The following is a 12,982-nucleotide window of genomic DNA, read 5'->3' on the forward strand; positions in this document are numbered from 1 at the left end:
AGGAAGCCCTTCCTCCAAGATGGCTAGTGAAAAAGGGCTTCCTCTCTTGGGTACCGGCGCCCTGCTTCCCACCTGCTCCCTCAACCTCCTTATCTCTTTCCACATCTCTCCCATCTCACTAATCTCCCCACTCTGGAGGGGTTGCGTCTCTTCAACCCTGCTATGATGGACCTCAACATTTTCCTCCCGCTCCTGATGGGCGGCTTGTTCCTCTACAAACATAGACTCTTGATTCCTCTTCATGGCCTCATCCACTGTTCGGGTGATAAATTGGCCAAGCTGTTCCAGGGTCAAGTTTCCCACATTCTCATTGGGACGGGTTTGCTCGGCCCTCGTCTCGTGGATGGGCTGCTCAGTTCTGGCCTCTTGACGAGGTTGTTCTTGTCTCGTCTCAAGATGCGGTTGTTCCTGTCCCACCTCAGCGCGAGATGGTTCGGGTCCCCTCTGAGGACGCGATGATGCTGAGGTGGCTCTTCCACTCCCTCTCCTCCCTACCATCTCTACGTCTTAACTCAAAAGTTCCCACAGACGGCGCCAAGTGATACTCACGGGAAATTTAGGGTCCGATCCACGCAAGCGTCACTAATCCAGACACGGGCTCCAAAATTACCCTGGGCCTGAAATCACAAATAAGACCGTTATGAGGGGGCCAGGAGGGTATCCTGGCGTAGCCCCTCCGACGCTCAAGTCAGAGACTGAGGATATATGGGGGAGCAGCTAAGGGCGCTGCTGAAAATAATATAGTGAATCCAATAACTGAACACTCAAACCTGGTATTTATAGGAGAATACATGGGCCCTTGATGGGCTTGTCTTCCTTTTGAGCTAGGGATGGGCCAAGGGTAATGGGCCCATCCATGGGGTATCACCTAACAAAGTTTGTTAACTTAATGTTTTATTCTGCCGCCAGCACAGCATTTATCTAAATAATTGAATTTAATTATATGTAATTAATTAATTAACTATAACATGCAGTTTATATATATATATATATATATATATATATATAAATTAATTAATTGTCAGTAATCACATGCCTCTGTATAACTTTTCCTCTCTTCCACCTTAATAACCATTGGCCTACACACACACACACGCACGCACAAAATCATACAAGAAAATGTCATTTTTTTGGCAAATAATATGTTAAACCAAGTTGAAGGAAGACCCACGTCTGCACGTGACGAGCACGTGTGTAACGCAACCCATGGGGACTTTTGTTTGCTTCATTAAGAAATTTATATTTAACTCTTAACAAGATTAATAATGATATAAAGAAATTTTATCTTTGGCACGATGAGGATCTTTATATATATCTTCAACGTCACTCGATCGAAGTCTCTTTTTAGGAAAAGTCAAATCCCCATGACCATGTTTAGTTTATTACATACCATCGTCGGAGTACACACGTTATGTGTTTGTACTGTGTTTTTTTTACTATTTAGTTCGTTTTAATTCCTTTTTTTTTTTAAATTAGTTTGGGAGTAGTTTCGTAATTTACGATGGACTAAGAAATTTATGTTATAATAGTATAGAATATGAATAATATGATAATTAATATAAAAATAAATAGGGATGGAGAATTTACCAATTTGTCGAGGGTTCAATTCCAATGTACCATTTGTTGTCGTTTTAATAGCCTTTAGTTTATATGTGTGTAAATAAAAAAAATGAGAGAGAAGATTTTTTAATGGTCAAATGGTACCTTAATGGGCTCCCATTCCATGCATGGGGATGTTATTTCCATGTTCATTGTAAAGGGTCTGTCTCCTATTGTCCACCACCTCTGTCACAAACTGCCCTTGAATACAATATATCTGTGTGTGTGTGTGCTTGTTACAAGATCCACATGACCTCTAAAAATATAAAAATGAAGTGCATTTTCTTTGTAAGAACGAAGCAATAAAGTATTTGATACATCATGCATTTATTTGAATAGTTAAAAATACTTATATTTTACATACATATTGTGACACACAAGTATTCCTTACTAGTAACATCGGCCTATGACCAGTCCACATGCGACGCGTCGCTCTTTGCATCAGAATTATTATAAGTATAATGAAAAGTGATAGCAAGATGTAATGGTTGTTTTTAGCTTGTCTTTCATCTGAGTATGTTCAATATATTTGTTTTTATATTTTCTATTCATTAAATTTTATCCATTGAAAAAACGTAATACCGAAACTTGATATCCACAACGCATGGCAGATTAGTAATGTGTTTTTACCGTGGAAGCTGGAAAATTAAACGATACAGACACCTGGAAGAACTTGAAACTGTCAAATTATATTGCTGCAATATATTATTTATAAATAGAAGAGAAACTCAGTGAGCAAGTTCTTGGTTCTGTAATTTAGGAAAGGAACATTGGTTGTACATATTATCAAGAATTCGAAGCACGTTGCAATGAAACATACGCATTGCCACATCGAATCACACCAGTTCTTCGACCTTTAAACATCTCATCACTTATCGCGGCACACAGAGACCTAGTTCTGAAATAAAGAAATCAACTCGTGAGCAATGAATTTACTGCCAAATGGATACCAGAACCGACTCTACTAGAGGCGAAAAAGAGACAACGATCACATAATGTAGCACTTTTGCAAGCATACAATAATCAAAAGAAATTATAACACATGACTAGATGTAAAATCCCTATTATACACAAAACTACAAACCCAATTGGAAAAACCAAGCGCAGGGAAGATGGCTGAGTCTAGGAGCCCCGGCACACTGTGTAAGCAAGTCGAACAAAAACATAATATCCGTGTCAAAGATGCATTTGCACTACAGCATGAGCCTTCGAGGCACGCCGAAGCATTCACTTCATGTTAAAGACACATGCTTCGTTAAAAGGACGTGTCTTTGATTTGACGACTACGGAAAAACCACAAAAATTGTCGATGATAAAAGTTACTATTCGCTGAGATTGACAGAGACAATGAAAGCTCCATAGAAACAATAACGTGAACAAGATTTCTGAAATCTGGTAGGCATACTAATTCCTACCAACATGTGGAATCAGTGAGGATAAGGAATATCAAATGATGGGGCTAAAGATGCAATCGCGATGTCAAATCTAATAACTGACCATCATCAAGGACTACATATTGTATTCTATTCTTTAAAAACAATCAGCTCTTGCTTGTTATGCAAATGCCATAATAGTAGACACGGAGGGCTTCAATCATCTGGAGGTAGGATGGTAGCTATATATTTTTTTTCATAGTAAAAAAATTAAAAAACAATCACATGAAGAGCTAAACGGCTGAGCATAGAGTATATCCATGATCACTGACCTAGAGTATACATTACAGCCTCTATCAATAACAACAATCATCACTGTGTAGAAGCCTCAGTTGATCATCAATCTGAATTATCCATGAAAAAAAATGATTGTGGAATGTGGTCATCGATGTTCAAATCATGTAGCATTCTGCAACCCAAAGGCAATATTCTGCTCTGGCTTATATTAAGTCACTAACGTTTACCCAAAAAACTAATGTAGGTTGAGAAGATAAGAGAGGAAACTGTTTCCTCAAAGTTTCATGAAAAGCTAGTTTGCAGCAGAGAAAATGAGAGAATCTCTGGTTTACATAATCAAATAATATAATGAAGTAAAAAGGCAGGGTGGGGATAGATGACAGATAATACAGCATTCAAAAAGGTCAATAGAAATTCCAGATTCAGCTCAAAAGAGGAGCTGGCAAAAGGAGCAAACAAAAGTTGTTCCAGTTAAACAGCTGTTGGTTTTTCCTAATTCAATTGCCTCATTTCATATGGATGGCTACTCAAGTACTCATAATACTGATTTTATCGCTGGAATGTTGTTTGATCCAAACGAACAAAAAAAATTAGTTAAACCATTATGTACCACACTACAACCAATATTATTAAATTTTGAGCAACAACAATTTTTATGCATGGTACTTCATATAAAGTCACGCCTTAAGTAACAAGGAAAGCATGTGTATAACCGACCCATGAAACTTGTACAGATTTGTTCAATTTCAAAATGGCTAACCTCCCCTAGTCTAGTCCATGCATGCCTGCATATTGAAACTTCTTATTCTCTCATTGCCTTAAAACAATGGCACACTCATATTTTTTCATTACTGTGTAGGAAAAAAATTTACTTAGCAAAGTGTATTTAAATCAGTGACAGACACATTTAACTTCCGACCAATTATTAGAGATAACACAGCACTCTAACATGTTTCTCCAATGCCACTATTGATCGAATAAGTTGCCTATGTAACTCATGGGTTAATTTTAGTGCACTTGTCATCAAATTATATATGTAAGCAAATGAATCTTCCCTCCCCCTAAAATTTTGATTTCAAGCAAAATACAAAACTGAATTGAAACTCATGATGCCCCATCAGCCATTGCATTCTCCCGAAATTGCAAGTAACTCGGCTAAACTCCATGAAAATAATAGTACAGCAAATTGAAAAGAAAGTTTAGCAGATTGCTATAGTTAGAGACATGGAAAATCATTTTAGATCTAAAATTTAGAGTATTCTTACAGAAACCTCGAAAAATCTATCAAACTCCAGGGTTGGCACAGCAGAGCATACCCTGAGACAACGACCTACAGCCCAAGGAATCGGCACCCAGGCAAGATGTCAGCCTAGCTGAGGAGACAGCTGAGTGGAGTGGCAACAGAGACTGTAGGGCTCCCAATCGCGACACTGGCCTGCAAGACAATATTTTAAGCTGCATTTGGATTTTTAAGATTTTAGGTTACCGTATGGACTTAAAATCTATCATCTAAATCAATCATAGATGTTTGATAACAAAGAAAATCGAGATTTTGAAAATTCATCTTTTCAATCTAATATAATTTTTAGCACATGATTCGATTGATTTTCAAATCTTTTTCATTAGGAACACCGAACATCTTTATCAAATCCAAATCCTCTGACCCAAAACACTGAGCTTCTAAAGTAATTTATCCGATTTATTATTTTAAAAAATGTAAAGTCTTGCGTTTATAATCCAAAAGCACACATCATAACCGGAGCTTTTTAGTGAAACCCATTTGCAAATTCTGCATGAAATTTAGGAATGGCACATAAAAATCCAACCTTGATCAATAACTAAAATGAATACGCAAACAGGGTACATAACTCAATTAGGGCTTACGGAAAAAACCTGGAGAAAAGTAACGGCTGGGGCCGCGGTGATTGAACGGGGGGCGAAGGTCTGGTACCGGGCTTTATAATGGCGGATTTGAGAAGGTTGATTGCAGGTCTTGAAATCAATCCGGAGCGGGAAGCCATTGTTATTGCGTAATGGGGGCAAGGAACCAAAAGGGTTTTGGAGGGATTTATTAGATTGAGGTGTTGTACGTGGTGCTTTAAAGGTTAGACTTTGTTATATTTGTCCTCTCTAAATATTTATACAAAATTGTTTCAATTTAATTTGATTCAATAGTTTTTATAATCATACAAAACAATAAGAGTATGTCCCAAAAAGAGATAATTTCACGAATTTTTATCTATGAGACGGGTCAACTTTACCGATATTCACAATAAAAAGTAATATTGTTAACATAAAAAATAATATTTTTTCATGGATAACCCAAATAAGAGATCCGTCTCACAAAATACGACCGTGAGGTCGTCTCAAACAAATTTTTGCTAAACAATAATGCGTTTAACTGTAAAAATATTTTTATAGAATAAACTGTCTATTTTTAAAACTTTAATTTTTTTTAATTAAAACGTAATTATTAAACAGTACCAGAATTTAATAAAATTATATTTCACTTAAGTTCTTGGATTTGTGGAACTTGCGAAAAGATCCCTGTGTGATTCCAGAAATTGGCTTGAATTTAGATATTTGAATTAGGGCCCAAACAACTTCTACAAAATAGATGTACAATATTCGAACATTGTACTTGTACATTAATTCATAGAATTCCTTAATACAATTATAGCTGGCAAACTTTATTGCTACTCAACTCCCATTTACAAGAAACAACTTACAAAAACTTGTGGGCTTCCTTCTCCAAATTTTCACTTCTCCTTTAATTAATTATTTTTTTGTTTTTAATTCGCAATACGCGTGAACCGTAACATTAGCAAATACTTGTTCATAGACAGATTCAAGAAGCATTTTTTGTAATCAAACAATATAATTATTTTAAAAAGCAATTTTATATAATTTTTTAAAAAACGCTTTTAATCCGTTTACTTCTACGAATAAACCCACTATAGGATTTAAAAATATTTGAAAATTGAAATTTATTGAAAAAAATTTCATGGCTTGAAAGTCAATATGCTAAAATAAATTTCTAAATGTTTTTTTTATAAAAAAAGTGTATTGTTTGGTTAAGAATTTATTTTAGAAAAATTTAAATATAAGATGACCAAATACTCCACGTAGGTAAAGAGCCGAACCAAGTATTCACAGTTACACAATCCTTCACGTGTCCTTGGAAACTCTCCAAGGGATCTCCACCACATTAATTTACCCAAAAAAGACAACTTTTCCCAACAATAATAGTAATAAAACAGTGTCCTCATTTGTCAAACTACCATAACTACTTTCCCTTCCAACGATGGAGTCCGTTGCATCAAGCTCTACTCCGCCGCCAAACCACCACCATCAGCGCCACCGCTTCAGCCCTACTCAACCCTACTCCGACCGGATAACCCGAGCCCTCCACCACCGCCTCCGGCTCCTCCATCGCTCTGGCCCTCATTTCTTCATCCTCGGCGCCACCGGGAATGTTTACACCGTTAACATCTCCTCCACTCCGTCGTGCACCTGCCCTGATCGCACTGTCCCCTGTAAACACATATTGTTCGTGTTTATTAGAGTACTCGGCGTGCCCCTCGACAACTCTTGCCTGTGGCGGCGAACGCTCCGGCCGTGTCAACTCCATCAACTGCTCGACATCCCCACCTCAGTAGATGCCCTTGCCGGTGCAGCAGTCAGAGAGAGGTTTCACCAGATGTTTTCCAAGGAAAAGGGTGGTGGTTCACGGCCGCCCGTGGTGGTGGCAGACTGCGACGGAGCATGCCCGGTGTGTTTGGAGGAGATGAAGAGAGATATGAAGGTGGTGGCTTGTGGGACATGCAAGAATGTGATACATGAAGAGTGTTTCCTGGCGTGGAAGAAGAGCTGCGGACGAAGGTCCGCCACCTGCGTCCTCTGTCGTGCGCGGTGGCGGAACAACGGCGGCGATCTAGAAAAGTATCTGAATCTCTCTGCTTATGTTAATGAAGATGATTTGTCGGAGGAAAATGGACGATGCAATGATTAATTTAGCTAATTAATTAATTTTACAGTGCAATCAGTATTGTTTGGAGATAGATTTATTAATTTCATAACATCATTTCGGCTAATTATTTTGGTGGGCTAAGCTTATCATCGAAATTAATTATTAAACAAAAAACCGTAAATGCGATTATAAGCTGGACTTGATCACTGTCATGAAAGTTTGGGTAATCTTCGAGCTCCAAATTCATAATAAACCAAATAATTATATGCTTGAATATTTATTATTAATCGATTAATAGAGTAAACAAAAATATGGTCCGATATGATTATCTTTTTGTGATATTGATCCTTATGTTATTAGGGATGACAAAAAGATGAGTTTTGATCGGATTTGGTCAAACCCGAGACCCACTAAGTCTCTTTTTTAAACCTACCCCGTCTTGTCTCAAAACTTGGCGAGTCCAACCCGAGTTGGATTCGTGAACATGGTTCGCCGAAACGGGAACGAAACGGCCGGAACGGGCGTTCCGGAACCGGAACGTCAGCAACCTTGACGAGGTTCCGGGGTGTGTAGGTTGATGACTTGTATCGGCGTTTCATATATCGAAAACGGGGATATAACGGTGGAAAACGGGTATATAATGGTGAAACGGAACCGGAACGCAATTCGCGACGATTTTGTTTTGAACTGTCGCTACTAGCGACGATTTTATGTATGTAGCGACGGTTTTTATTCAACGGTCGCCGATGTACATCGGCGACAGGTTTAGTTAGCGATGGTTTGAATAAAACCGTCGCCAAATTAAAATCGACGACGGTTGAATAACAACCGTCGCTAAATTTAACGACGATTTTTCATAAAACCGTCGCAAATTCGAATCAGCGACGGATTTAATAATGCACGTATCTTTGCTTTCTAGTACAAATAATGCAATTGTAGGTCCTATTGCACGTCGTATCTTTGCTTTGTAGTACAAATAATGCAATTTTGAGCACATGCATTGTTTGGATAAAACCGTCGCCAAATTAATTTTCTTATTTACATCAAATAATCTATTTAAATGATATTTATTTTAATTTTTATATTTCTAAATATTTTCCAAAATTTTTAATTTTTATATATTTATAATATTTTTTTAAATACCCGTTCCGTGACCGTTCCGCGAAATTTCATTGTAACTGAAACGGTAACATCCGTTCCGATCTTCGCGACCGTGACAACGAACCATGTTCGTGAACCCGTTATATATTTAATTTAAAAAATTTAATACATCACATATATATATATATATATATATATATATATATATATATACACAGGATGATGGTCCATCCAAACACATGACCCGTCCCCCATACTCATAATTGGACCTGTTTACTCGGACCTCGTAACCTGTTTGACCGGGTTTTAACCCGCTCCAAATGGGGCAGGTTTAACATGGGCAACTCGGCTCATTGTCATAACTATATGTTATCAACTTTTATTATTAGTCAATTATCTTAGTTTTTTTTTTTTTTTTTACAATTTTAATATTTTTTTCTACTTGAAATTGACCCGAGGCTATCTTCAGTGTCACGTAATTACTTTTATAAAAAATTACCATAATTGTGAAAAAATCAACTAATTGCCAAAAGACTATTGTATATTTCTTTCAATGGTATTATTATTTTTATCTAGCCCCGGTTCCTGCATGTAGCATGTTAACAAAATTAGTTTGAATAAAACAACTTAGATTGATTGTTATTTAAATGATTATGTAAACTATATTTACAAACTAATTTCAAATAAAATAATAATGATGAGTATCTCTCTTATGAGACGGACTCACGAATATTTATCTGTGAGACAGGTCAACTCCACCGACATTCACGATAAAAAGTAATACTCGTAGCATAAAAAGTAATTTTTTTCATGTCCCATAAAAAATTAAGATGTAACCCCAATACTTTTATATTAGACGATGGTACGTGTTTTACAAAAAAATTAATATGTATTATTATTTGTTCAGAAATTATTTATTTTAATGTGTTTTTGGTTTGATGTTAGATATTCTTTCTTTTTCTCTTCTCTGAAAATTAGTTGATTATTTATTCTCCAAGCTCACGCTACCGTCTACAGCCCAATGATGGAGCAAACGGCGACTTCCGGCAATCTTTCCCGAAAAGTCATTTCAATCGCCGCCGGAGAAGCTCATACTCTCGCTCTTAGTGGTCAGTATCGGTTTTGTTCCTCCTTTTATTAGCTGAAAATCGGAACTATCATAGATGAACTGGTACTATGTATACTTGATTGAAATAGTGATGCGTGTATATGTACTTTTCTAAGCGTATAGATACGCATCGATGTATGTACAGGTGATGGCAAACTCTATTCTTGGGGGAGAGGAACCTTTGGCCGGCTCGGAACTGGTTCAGAGGCCGATCAGCCATTTCCGGTCCTGGTCAAGTTTTTTGGTTCTGATGCTGATAGAGAAGAAAAGCTGAGGATTGTTGGGATTGCTGCTGGGGCTTATCACAGTCTTGCTCTTGCTGGTAGTGTTTTTGTTTGTGAGTGTATAATTTTGGGTTTTTTTCGATGTTTTTTGTGTGTTTGATTTATTGTTTCTTTGCTATTAGATAGGTATATTGTTTCCTTACATTTTGTCAGTTCACGATGCTTATTTGTCTTGAACATGGGCAGGGGTAGGAATCCAATTAAGACGGGTTGAGTAGTTGTCTGGAGGAGGGCGAAGCTTTCGATTTCGGAGAACTATTCTAAAATTTTGAGTGATGTGAATTATTGAACGCCAAGTGGAAGATGAAGGAACTAGGGTTTGATTTTGTCGAATTGTTTCTTGTTTTTAGGAGAAAGATAACTGATAAGTTTTTTTTTTTTTTTTTTTTTTGTGACAAAGATTTATATCTGAAACCTTTCTCGAATAAGTCTCATCCTACATGATTCGTGTCGGCCTGTGAATTTTGATTCCAGCCAATGATGACACTATATCTTCAATCCAATTAGTTCCTAACAAATTAGTATTTTGCAGTTTCTGAGGGATGTATCTATTTAAGATGTGTAGATTCCAATCTATGGATTAATGAAAATTTTTCAAAAGCTCTTTAGGGGAAGATTAAGAAATTTATTCTCGTGTCCTGCTCTGTCAAGTTTTATTTCCTCTTTTAATTGAAAAAAATGTTCGCATACTGTTTTATATAAATTGGCTTTTTGTCTGTCCATGCTTTGGTTACCTTTCCAGGGAATAATAGTGCTTTGTATGTGAAAATGGTTTTGATGCTATTTTTAAGCCAAATGTTAAATGCCAATGCTGCGGACACGCAAAACAAGTGGAAATTGAAATGGCGTGTTCCATCAGCAATCTTATGGTCTTCTTTTTCTTTCTCTGTATGACGGCAGATGATGGATCGGTTTGGGGATGGGGTTACAATATTTGTATCCTTTTAACACATGCTCTAAACTTGAATACCCTAGATGCTATCTCTGTTCATAGTGAAAGTAATGCAGTTTTGCAAACTTTCTTCCACGATATGAAGTAAACCTTGACCCTTTCCTGGATGGCCAAATTGGTGGTACCGGAGAAAATAGTTTGGTGCCTTGCTTGTTGGAAGGTTTCCTTGGGCTGGGACCTCCAGGTTCTGCTACCAAAGATTACGAAATGCAGAATGGAAAACCTCTGAAAGTACAAGCTAAATATTGTTTAGATGTTTTATCTCCAGTTTCAGTATCAACTTAGATAATGCTTCGCTTGCAATTTCAGATTTCTTCTGTGAAAGCTGGAGGAATGATGTCAATGGCAATTGATAGTCTGGGATCATTGTGGATGTGGGGCAATTTCCCGCATCCTTTGCAAAGTCAATCTGTTGAAGGACAAATAGCACTTGTCAGCAGTGCTTCTCCAGTTCCCATCTGGAATTTCCATGGCCACACTGTTGTTAAAGTGGCATGTGGAAACGAACATGTTGTGGCATTAGTGAGTGCTGGAGAAACATACGAAGCTAATGATCTTATATGTTACTCTTGGGGTGGCAACAATCATGGCCAGTTAGGTCTAGGAGATAATGAAAGCAGGTTGAGTCCTGAGGTTATAGAAGCTTTTAACTTGGGGTCTCCATGGTCGGTGTACGAGATATCTTGTGGTGCGTACCACACAGCTTTATTAGCTCTGAGCAAGGGATCGAGCGACATTTTAGAAAGTGTTTGCTTCACATTCGGATTAGGTGATAACGGGCAGCTTGGTCATGGAACAACACAAAGTTTGCTGTCCCCTGAACTTGTACATGGATTGCCTCAGAACACCTTCCTAACTTCCGTGGACTGCGGATTATTTCACACGTGTGTGGTCTCGTCTGCTGGTGATGTATGGTCATGGGGGATGGAGAAGGGCCTTGGCCTATGCCCGGATGCGCGATTTACGGGGACTGATTCCGGGGATGCTAGTTCTCCATTACTGATTCCTTGTAGTGGGATGTACAGCCCCAGATTTCAAGAACCTTTGCAAGTCGCATGTGGGGCAGCTCATACTGTACTTGTCGCAGATTCTGGTTATAAGATCTGGTCGTGGGGTAGGGGTCGGAGTGGTGTCCTTGGAAACGGAAAGATGGTTGATTGCTATGCACCGACAATTTCACTGTGGCCAACTCTTGTTGAAGATTTCAAGGAACAGGACTCCAACAATGCAAGGCCAAATGAAAATTACAGAGAGAAGAATCCCGAACATAATGTGGAAATGGAGAAAAGGCTATCTGCGGCAATGGAGGAGATGGCAGTTCTTCGATCAAAACTTTCTGTGATGGAAAGATACGCTAGCATGCTTCATGGATCGATTTTTGGGAAGCCTTTCCAAGAACAAGAAATCCCGCCCTCGATACAAAGCTCGGGTGCGTTTGACATTGCTAAAGAGTGGGACAATATGCTGGAGAGTTCAGATCAGGGCAAGCTCCTCCGTTTAGAGATGTTTTACAAGGACATGCTTGCCAGTGTAAAAGATAAGCTGTTGAAGAGAAGGATACAAGATATTGTAAAAGAGTGTCTAAAATCGACTGCTGCCAGATCTACTGGGTAAATATGGTCTATTTCAGTCGACCATGCGTATTCACCCCTGAGTTGAAGGGCATGGCTACCCGTATATGATTTGTAGACATGTTCAGGGTCGGTTTAACAGCTTTTTAAGAACCATCGATCATGTGTCACATATATTGTACCAGTTCCTATAGACAATAAAGTTTGCAATCTCTTGCATGCATTATGGTTTCTCACTCCTTTACTTCCGATTTAGAGAGACAATAAATAAAAGACAATATTTGGCGGCAAATTTCATTGTGGGATTCTGTTGAACTTTTGATTAAGGATGTTTCAAGTATCATGTGTTAAAGTGAGTTCTGTTATGAATGGTCATCGAGTGATTCTATATTAGGTTTCAATTTCACATTTTTTTATTGATGTATTGGTCATCACTATATTATAAATTGACATACTTATTTTTTTACAAAAGTAAATTTTTAATTACTATGGTCCTATTTAAAAGTTTTAAAATTTGATTTTGATAAAAAGATATTTAAATGAAAATGTCATAGTCTCCATGCTAATTCAACCAGTCTCTGTATTAAAAATATTTCGGACACATTTATGATATCTGTACGAGGTTTTGTTATTGATTTTAAAATTATAGGATTTTAAATGGCAATTACTTTTACGACCGAGTTTTCCATGTTTTTTTAATTTTGACTGAAGTTTATATAATTGCCGG

At 37.6% G+C, this 12,982-nt stretch overlaps 2 protein-coding genes and 1 long non-coding RNA gene across 4 annotated transcripts; 2 read left to right on the plus strand and 1 right to left on the minus strand.

Moving 5' to 3' along the window:
- Positions 1–2,268: 2,268 nt before the first annotated feature.
- On the minus strand, positions 2,269–5,284 carry LOC142555485 (uncharacterized). Its single transcript, XR_012822407.1, has 3 exons — positions 5,163–5,284; positions 4,586–4,704; positions 2,269–2,497 (listed from the first exon to the last, which is right to left on the minus strand). It is a non-coding gene; the product is annotated as an uncharacterized LOC142555485 (long non-coding RNA).
- Positions 5,285–6,528: 1,244 nt separating this feature from the next.
- Positions 6,529–7,312, plus strand: LOC142556619 (uncharacterized). Its single transcript, XM_075668095.1, has one exon. It carries the CDS (start codon positions 6,574–6,576, stop codon positions 7,279–7,281), a length of 708 nt encoding a protein of 235 aa, XP_075524210.1. The 5' UTR covers positions 6,529–6,573; the 3' UTR covers positions 7,282–7,312.
- A 1,979-nt stretch (positions 7,313–9,291) lies between these two features.
- LOC142555486 (ultraviolet-B receptor UVR8) lies at positions 9,292–12,595 on the plus strand. 2 transcript variants are annotated; one of them, XM_075666371.1, is made up of 5 exons: positions 9,292–9,449; positions 9,594–9,770; positions 10,633–10,668; positions 10,791–10,915; positions 10,994–12,595. In XM_075666371.1, the coding sequence occupies exons 1-5, from the start codon at positions 9,362–9,364 to the stop codon at positions 12,296–12,298; spliced, it is 1,731 nt and encodes a 576-aa protein (XP_075522486.1). In that variant the 5' UTR covers positions 9,292–9,361; the 3' UTR covers positions 12,299–12,595. The 2 variants fall into 2 exon arrangements, with proteins under 2 accessions (XP_075522486.1, XP_075522485.1); XM_075666370.1 differs by lacking the exon at positions 10,633–10,668 and having other exon boundaries at positions 9,594–9,785; positions 10,770–10,915.
- Positions 12,596–12,982: the final 387 nt, after the last annotated feature.

This window comes from Primulina tabacum, chromosome 9 (genome assembly GCF_025594145.1).
Source record: "Primulina tabacum isolate GXHZ01 chromosome 9, ASM2559414v2, whole genome shotgun sequence".
NCBI lineage: Eukaryota > Viridiplantae > Streptophyta > Magnoliopsida > Lamiales > Gesneriaceae > Primulina > Primulina tabacum.